This window comes from Austrofundulus limnaeus, unplaced genomic scaffold (assembly GCF_001266775.1).
Source record: "Austrofundulus limnaeus strain Quisiro unplaced genomic scaffold, Austrofundulus_limnaeus-1.0 Scaffold282, whole genome shotgun sequence".
Classification (NCBI taxonomy): Eukaryota; Metazoa; Chordata; class Actinopteri; order Cyprinodontiformes; family Rivulidae; genus Austrofundulus; species Austrofundulus limnaeus.
In genome coordinates, this window is record NW_013952684.1 from 373,353 (window position 1) to 383,278 (window position 9,926).

Sequence of the window (9,926 nt, forward strand, 5' to 3'; positions counted from 1 at the left end):
TCTAAGTTACAGGCTGACTTCAGGTCTGGTTTAGATCATTGTTACTCATAAATGATATATTTTTCTGGTATAAATCTGCTGTTTTACATGATTGTTGAATAAAATTAACATAGTTATTAATTTATTGTAAAAACATGACCGATAATGTGTGAAACAGATCCAGTTCAGCTTGTTGTTTATCTATTAATTTCTATGTTTGCTGTGAGCTGTTGTCCTGTTTGGTCTGTTTCTGCTCCTCCATGCTGTCACAGACACTACCAGTGGACAGGATGGGCGGGGCTCAGTCTAGTGATCTACATATTTAAGTCTTTGGTTCCGACACAGAAACTAGAATATTTGGGTCTCCAAATAGACACTGTGTCTTTCTGAATTTTCTTGATGGAGGAGAGTGAAAAACTTCACCTCACTCTGTTCCACAGAGGAAACTGGGTCTTGTTAAGAGCCTGCTGGTCTCAGTAATCTCACAGGACAAAAGAGCTGTCAGACTTTATGGAAAAGAAAAAGAAACTTTCAGATTAGCAGACTGGTGATAGCAGACTAAATGAAGAAAGTAGATAATTGGCTCCACCTAGTGGCATGTTGTGTTGTATTCTGACATTTGTTTCATTTATTCATTTAGTTCTACGTATCGTATGTGATTTACTAATAATGAAGTTCTCCTCTGACATCACAGCAAACCCCTGAGGCAAACATCCAGGTCTAAAACACACTGATGAGTAAATATTACTAACTGTTCTAAATCTGCCTGGCTCTATTTCTCAAGTGTGCTCCTGAAGAGTAAATCACTAATGTGGGACAGCTGCCAGTGTGGGTACAAAACAACTCTGTGCAACAAAATAACGTGCACAGTCAAGAATGCAATTTTTAAGCCGTGCACACAAAACACTTTTAACCAATGGACACACAGAGGCACTGCTTCAAGGTCACTTGGATACAAGGTTCATTGACACTGCAGCTAACATGTCTTTTCTCACATATTTCCCACAGTTTTGAGGGTATTTTATTTCTTTTTTTTTTTTTGCAACTAGTCACTGAAGTTGGGTAATATTGGCAAAAAAAAAACAAAACGTTACAATTAGTTGTGGTATTAACCACTAATAATTAATATGATCATTATTCCCCTGGAGTCCCTGGACATCTGCATGTCCTAGTCACATGACCAATTTAAATCACTCTAGTTGGAAAAAATTGCTCTCTGTGAAAATCTGTTCCGAATTGTCTCAAAAGTAGAGACTTCAGGCTTTACATCAATGTTTAAATTGTGTTGATAGACCAAGTACAACTAGAGTTAAGATAAATAAATCATAGAAGTTTTTTTTTATGTTCGTTATATTTGAAGCAGAGAGGATTTCCAAGCGGACTACCTGGGAAATCTCCAGTCAGTCTGCCTGGCAGCATTAATTATATTAATCGTAAAGTGCCAAAACAATAATCGATAAAATCTTTTCTGACAATTAATTTCACACGATATGATTTTGCCCAGCCCTACTCTGAACTATAGCATCTCAGTGAGATATCACATTCAGTATCTCCTGCTTGTACAAACTAACCAGGAGAAACTGTTTGAAATATTAAAGAAATGATCAGTAACTACGGACATAAAATATATCAACATTAACCTCGGTATTGGTCCGATAAGTAAAACTGGGCCGATATTAACGTCTGATATTGATTTCCAGCTTGTTGCTGTTTTTGTTTTTTTAGGGAGGGGAAATGGTTGGTTGTGTGGTTTCTGTTTGATCATGATAGTGTTAGTGATGCTGCGCAGCCTGGAATCACTGAAGTAGAGCCATGTCAGCGGTCTGGTTATTTATTTACAGTATCAAAAAAGTACAAGTATGTTTGTGTATTATATGTAGGGATGCAACAATACATGTATCCATATCGAACTGTTCAATTCAGAGCTTTAGGTTGAATACACACTTGTTTCAAACAATACAGATTTATAAAATTTATTTTATCAACTTGTCTTCTGAAGATGCTCTGTGTTGAAGGATCAGTGGATCTGTGTTCGACTACTCCACCTAGGCTGCATTGTTGAGCACAAATCCACCAAGAAACTTGCTGTTTCAGCAACATTTAATTTAAAAACTGTACTTTTGAGGTTAAACAAATGTTCATAGTTAATTTTTAAAAGTTACAAGTTAAGAGGGGCATGGAAATTTCTCTTTTTTGTATCGAAAAAATATTGAACTGTGAGACTAAAGTATCGAACCGAACCGAATCGTGAATTTTCTGTATCGTTGCACCCCTAGTGTATAAGTAATTTGTGTCTGTATAATACTGGTAAAAAATTAGTTATCGGCCATAAAAGCAATAATAGTCTCAGATATTGGCTTAAATTTTCATATCGGTGCATCCCTACCAGTAACGGTCCTAAAACAAAACCGTGAAGTCCTTGTTTTAAAGAGAGTGACAGCAGTGGTCAGACGTGTCTGGAAGGTGAAGTGAAGAGGGTCAGTGTGCGGAGGCAGAGAGGAGTAAAAACAATACTTACCTCCTGGCTGCATCAAAGTTGCTCTTAACAAAGTCATTAAAAGGCCTCATATGTTCTTCCTTTGTAAACAGGACGTGGTTGGCAATACTCTGCAGAATCTAAAAGAAAAAAAAATAATTTGTTTTCAGGATTTATTATAGAGGTATGTGATCAGTGTTCCAGTCAAATGCTCCTAAAAGTACTACAGCGTCAGCTACGATGAGCTCATCTGAAGTACGGTCACACTACAATCTGTCCTCATTTACCCGTTCACACAGCACTCTATCAGATCTCCTACAAAGCTAACATGTATAATCAACTATAAAGACTAATCAGTGCCAATCACATTCATACACTGATGGGACACACATCAGAGGCATTGAGGTGAAGCATCTTGCCCAAGGACACAACAACTGAGACAGCTGGAACGGAGGATCAAACCGGTGACCTTCCGGTTCCAGGACGACTCCCCTAACCACTCTGCCACAGCTGTTAGCTCTTCAGTGATCATATCTGTGATTTCAGCTGGAGTGGGCAGGTCCGAGTCACCTGTTGTGCCATGTCGTGTGGCTTTGCAGGCCTTGAAGCGCTTATGTCACCTCTGTGTTTATATTTTTGGAGCTTTTTCATGATTTGATTCAGTGTTAGAAGAGCAGTTCAACCACAAATCAGTGTTTGTCCTTTGTAACCACTTAGCTACGTTCAGGAAATATATTTCAGTTTTTGTAAGAAAAATACTTGAGGTTCTGCAGCAGCTCTATAGAGCATGTCTTAGATCAGATCTGAATAAAGTGAGATACTATTTTTACTAACCACAGATCAGGATAGAGTGAGTCAGATAATAAAAACAAAGAGCAGCTTTACCTTGGACATGAGTTTGAGGCCACGCTCTATTCTGGGAAGGGGCTTCTTTTCCAGGATGCCGGCCTCGTAAGGAGACACAATGGCTGGGTTAACAAAGCGTAGGAACATGGCACTCCCCACAGCACCAATGCTGTTCTGTGGGAACCGCTGACTCACCACCTGTAAGAAAGATAATGGAAGGGGGGGACAACAAAGGGAAAAATAAAGGGGGAACATGGAACAAATAAAAAGAGGAAAGGTGTGAAAAGATGACCATATTCAAACGGGATACAACATACTGCAAGTGATTTCAGCACACAGCAGAGAAAGGGAAGGAATGATCAGAACAACAAAACATGATATGTGAAACAGAGCAAAGTGAGCTGAGCCATGGGCAGTGTAAGATGGAAAGAACAGAAAAAGAAGTGTGGAGAGAAAAAACAAAGTCTATTGCAAAGAATCCCAGTTTATTCTGAACTCCAGCAACAATAGGAGCTCTTACTAAAGTTACAACCCAAAAAGAAGTAAGAGGAAAAGCAAGACAAGAACCCAATCATCACCTCTCTGTTGGTCAAAGACAAAAACTGGAGGTTATAATGAGAAATAAAAAGGAGTGTGGTTTGTGGTGGAATGAATGGGGGCACAGCTAAGATGTAATGAGAAGTATTGCCATGATTGATGTCTGATATAATGATAAAAAGACCCGCAGCCAAAACTCTGACTCCAGTTGGACTCTGTGTACCTGCTGGGACCATACAGGACATTAGATTTGATCCCAGCAGGTTTTACTGAGGCTTCAGTGTTCTACACCTCTGAGAACAGACATACTGTATGTAAAATATCTGCAAGTCATATGATGAACAAACATGCTAGTTCAAGAAATAAAACTTTGTAAACGTGGACTTGGAACTTACCATATAGGTATTTGAGTTTAAAACTGGTCTAAATAATTTACATTTTGGTAAAAACTGGTCTTTTTTGGGCTGATCCCTTTAGAGTTTTCACAATGAATTATTTGCCTCAGACCTCCAGCTGTGCTTCATCGTTAGACCTACCATCTCCAAACGATGAAGGCTTGACTCCAGGTCCTAAAACTCCTCTACTTGAGTACCTCTGCTCCTTCCTGCGGTTATACCTGGATGCTTCTCATTCACACACATGGCTTCACTCTTGCTTTTACAGACTTGCGTCGCTACTCTCTCCAGAGCAAACCTCCACCTCTCCGGGCTCTTCCACCTACTTCCTAAATGGACTAAATTTGGTCTAAGTCAGAAAGATTTGTAGGTCTGCTGAGAAAGCCCAGCCCAGGGAATCAGACTCTTTCACAAAGTGCTTCAAGACAGGACTGACTGTGTCCATGAGACTGTGTAGTCAGCCTGCCTCTGTCAAGCCAATAGGCTGTCTAGTGAGGTCATAACAGTGTAGTAATGGTCAACATGTGAAAGGAGAAACCAGCTTCATGTCTTCATGATGTCATGAGGTGATGGCAGATGGTCTGTGTGATTTCGACTAACCAAAAAGTCCAAGGAGATGTCCAACCCATATTTTATACAATGAGCTAAACATCAGCACCACAGAGTAAAGGTAAGAACTCAGCAGGCTACGACTGTTGGAGACCCAAAATGCAACAAAAATCATACACACACAAAAACATCTGTTCCAGTAACAACGAACTCTGAGTGCTAGTGACCAATCAGCCATGTGGCCACGATTTGAAAATCCAGTTGTTGCAAATCATAGATTGTTTTCATGTGCACAGTGTGAAAAACTGCATTCTTGGTCCAGTGCAATATTTTGTTGACAACCTCCACTCACATGGTGTCCACATGAGCCATCGGAGTACACTTTTAAAATTAGGACAGGCAGGTGGTTTTTAATAATTATTGTTCATCATCAGAAAGGTTTTAGAATGGGATATTGGCCTCAGAAGTCTTCTGTCAGAGAGCTCCTTAGTACTTCTAAAAGACGACGCAGCACAATTCCATAGGGTTCAACACAGGCCGCAGATGTCTGCAACGACTGACTGAAATTGAGAATCACCACAAACGTCACAGGATATTCTGGAGACTCCCTCATAAATAATGTTCACCAACTACTCACAGCCCAGTGAGACACCAGAGGAGAGCTGCTGTCATATGACTGTAGTATAAGTAATATAAACTAATAGACTAAACTAATAGACTTCTTCGATTCCACAGTGCTGGCTTTACTATCAAATGAGTCCAACCTAGCAGTACATGGTCAGCTCAGCTGGTGACTGATAAACAGTCAGAGGCATCAGTTTACAGATTCCCCACTTCGTAAAATAATATTTTGTCAAAGGGCTGGTTACAGCACTGGTGAAACCCTGGAACTTAAGTTTTACTCCAGTAGGATGTTCCTGTAACCCACTGAGACACAGACTCTAGTGAAACTTTCGGACGGTTGTGAATGCACTGACTGATTGAAGTGTGTTCAGGGAGCCCGATCTTTCCCATAATAATATCTTTGTCATCAGCTACATTAAGTAGAGCATATGATGCCATCATGAGTCATAGATCAAAAACCACTGACGACATCCATTCACAGAAGGCTGAGAATTAGAGCTGCAGCCTTCAGATCAGCAAGAACTGACCTTAGGTGGATGTAGCAGGGGATTCAGGCCATAACTGAAAAGTAAGTAAAATGATAAGAGCAGTCACTGGCTCCTCTCCTCCAGACACGTCCTGGCAGGATGGAGACTCTGAACAGTAAACTACAGAAGAAAGCACCGTCTCTGGTAGTGAGCATGGGCTGAGATGGTCTACAGTCCACGTAAAGAGGACCTGATAACCAGACATCAGGATGAGAAATGACTGTTTTTGTAAAGACTGAGAACATTTCCTGTATGACCAAATTAATTTAGCTAAGAAAAGTGTGTGTTACTACCCATATGTCCTTTTACAGAGATGGAGAGACACTGCTCTGAAACTGAAGCTAATTCCATCAAAAGGTCTTCTGGAGGGTCATGTTGACCCAGCAGCCTGAACAAAACAAGCTCCTTGGTCAAAGAACTTCTAGGTTTATGTGTATTGTTAACATGTTATATAAGATGTTTCATGATGCCAAAGACATCAGAAAGACAAATTAAAGCTACTGTGGTACCCCACTTAGGATTTGTTGTTAAAAGACTATTCATCATTTTTATTCTGTTGTGATAAAATACCAGCTGCTGTCATCTGTGAATCTTATCTTTTATTAAAACTTGTTGAGAACTGCATGCTTGTATCCAACAAGGAAAAAAAACTTTGGTCCAAACATAATAACACAAGCACACTTCAGATTGTCTCTCTCTTGAAATAAGGTATGTTTACTCTACAGGTGGGTGGGTCAGAGTTGTGTGGGGTTAAAGTGACTTCAGGTGGGATATTGGTAACATTGAATGACGATATCAAAATTTTGATTAAGTCCCACATTTTCCTCCCTTCTTTCTCTTCCATCATTTAAACCAGGTGTGAGCATCGAGGCCAGTGAGTCTGTTAGATTGACCAAAAACATGTCAGCAACAGAAAATTGTAGTATGTGAAATATATTGATCTGTGATTTAATGAACGCAAGTAGTCCTTTGTGATTTATGATAATACACTCACATATACTGTGAGGATGATACATGTTTGCTATGTTGTGTAGTCCTACAGTAGAGCTCTAAATAACAGCAAACAAAACTGAACTAAGAATGAATGTGGACCATAAATATTATTGCATTTGTCCCAGTTGATCAGTCTTCTGATAAATATCTTAGAACACATTAGTTTATCATAACATGCAGTGTCTTGGTTCACAGATTATATGACCAACATGAGTGAAAAGGAGTGCCCCAAGGTTCAGTTTTGGGTCCAGTTTTATTTTTTATTTATATCAGTAATCTGTGTAACAATTTGATAAATACCTCCTGCCATTTTTATGCAGATGACACCATTAATGATTGCTGCTCATCTTCTCTTATTTTTACAGGACACATGTTTTTCAGTCTTGTCTGCAAAAGATTAAATGCCAACAAAATTAAGATTATGGTATTTTCCAACAAAGAAAGCACCAAGGGGCCATCCTGAAAATTGTAACCTTATAGTGGTCGTTAAACTCTGTTTACCACGAAGCTCTGAGGTTTATCAGTTTGAAGGTCTTTAGACTCCATTTACCATAGAGCTCTGAGTTTTATCAAACTCTATTTACCACAGAGCTCTGATGTTTTTCACTGTGATAGTCCTTAGACTTTGTTTACCACAAAGCTCTGAGGTTTATCAGTTTGATGGTCCTTAGACCCTGTTTACCATAGAACTTTGAGGTGTATCAGTTTGATGGTCCTTAGACTCTGTTTACCATAGAACTTTGAGGTTTATCAGTTTGATGGTCCTTAGACTCTGTTTACCATAGAGCTCTGAGGTTTATCAGTTTGATGGTCTTTAGACTCTGTTTACCATAGAGCTCTGAGGTTTATCAGTTTGATGGTCTTTAGACTTTGTTTACCACAGAGCTTTGAGGTTTATCAATGTGAAGGTCCTTAAACTGTTTTTCACAAGAGCACTGAGGTTTAGCTGTTTGATGGTCCTTAGACTCTGTTTACCACAAAGCTCTGAGGTGCATCACCGGTTCCAGTTATGTCACTCGTCACTGTGAGCTATTGATTATATCTGGTTGGTCTTTTTTTTTTTACTGCAGGCAGACTAGATAACTAATCTACAAGGCCCTTGTGCACTTAGTTCTATCTTATTTAGGTTCCTTTCTTCAAAGAACTAACAGCCACTATGCCCTATGCTCTAACAATGTTGTTCTCCTGTTGGTTCCATGTGTCAGAACTGAATTAGTGCGTGTATTTTCCTAACCATGGTGTTTTAGTCATTGTTAAGATAATTATTATGCTTCACCTTACCCAGTGAATTCAAAAATCATTTCAGTGGAATAACACTGTTTGTGTCCTATATTGTAAATTCTTTTGATTAGACTTTTTTATGTGTGCTGTTGACCTCTTTGCCAGGTCACCCTTGAAAAAGGGATCTTGATTTCAATGGGTTTTGTTTTGTTTAAATAAAGGTGATATGTTCCAGATATTTCATGTTTGGAGTCAGAATGTTAGCCAACAACATGACAAGTGTTTTTCAAGGTGGTGTTTACTCGTGTAAACAATATTATGATTAGTATTAGAAAGATGCATCCAGAGTTAATGTGTATGTTTTGAATCTAGGTTGGACCTGGACCACTGAGGCGATGGTCTCATTGCAGACAAAATTGCTTGGACAATTTCTGCCGATATGCGATTTGTTTAAGGCAGTCTGAATCCCATAAATACATTTTTTCCACATTAGACTCAGTAAATATTAATAAGTGGTTCTAAATATAAAACGTAACTGATGTTTTCAAAGTGGTCTCAGTCTGAATAACATATATCATTTAAGTGTTGCAAACATCAGAACTGCTTATCTAACTACAGAGTTTATTTGACCACAGGTGTGTTTTATCAACATCCAAAATAAAATCCATCATAATAGCATCCATCACTGTTGTTTGTTAAATCTAACCTAACTGTATTTTATTATCAAATCATGGACTGCAAAGAAAATAAATGAGTACAAGTACAAAAATACATGTACAGTGATAACAAAAGCTTTACACTTTATGAAAATGACTCACAGGTTCATAATAAAACATTTTTATTCACCCTTTGTGTTTCATAAGACAAATATGGTTGACGAAATATAATGGGGCGATATTTCCAAACTTAGCTGGTGTCCAAATGTGTCAACTGGAATCACTATGTTTCCACAGATGGCTGCAAAATGTCCCTACGTGTTTACGGCTGGGGCTCTGCTTTTTGTTTTTTAACAAAGTTGTATGTAATGCCAGGTGAAGCATGCATCTGTGTGGTTAAAAGGTTTCTATTATTCTGGTATTAGATGGAGAGACATGATTAAAGAGCAGACAAAATGTTATGAGAAAATATCTTGACGTGCCAACAGGAGGTTTAGCGAAAGATGAAGAGAATGCTGCTAATCCCCAGAAAGTGTTGACTAAAAACACTCAGATAAGTGCAATGATTTAAGGAAGAGAAGCACACAGAGCTGAATGTGGAAAAAGGAAACATGTTTAGAAAACATCAAATTTAAAAGCAAACTTGGAAAAATGAAGAAATAAAAACACATCGAATGAATTAAATGCAAAAAAAATTATTTTTTTTTGCTTTGGGGGAAAGTGTTTGAAAGAAAATAGATTCTCCAAACTTACTGCTTTTTTGTTTTCCCTTTTTTCTTTTACTGTAGCTTTATTCAGTAGAGAATGGCAAGTAGCCTACAGAACAGAGATGAGCACAATCATGGTCACAGCTAATACACACACACACAAACATTCAGACACTCAACCACACACAAAGACAGACAGACACATACCTGTAACCATTCAGAATGAGCAAACAGATTCAAACTTAGAGAACAAGATACAGAATATAAGTTATCATCCACTGGAAGTGTCTCCAACATGCACCGTCATGCCTGAGTTACTTATTAAACCCATTATTGTCTGGTTACTCTTTCGTGTGTGTGTGTGTGTGTGTGTGTGTGTGTGTGTGTGTGTGTGTGTGTGTGTGTGTGTGTGTGTG

The 9,926-nt window shown here is 38.7% G+C and overlaps 1 protein-coding gene across 1 annotated transcript in view; it reads right to left on the reverse strand.

Annotated features, from left to right (window-relative positions):
* LOC106526575 (neurofibromin) overlaps positions 1–9,926 on the reverse strand; it is a 145,701-nt gene that overhangs the window by 57,998 nt on the left and 77,777 nt on the right. The window contains exons 30-32 of the mRNA XM_014021210.1: positions 9,557–9,619; positions 3,341–3,499; positions 2,498–2,595 (exon numbers count right to left, since the gene is read on the reverse strand). Of these exons, the coding sequence (XP_013876664.1) occupies positions 2,498–2,595; positions 3,341–3,499; positions 9,557–9,619 (320 nt within the window). The remainder of the gene's footprint in view (positions 1–2,497; positions 2,596–3,340; positions 3,500–9,556; positions 9,620–9,926) is intronic.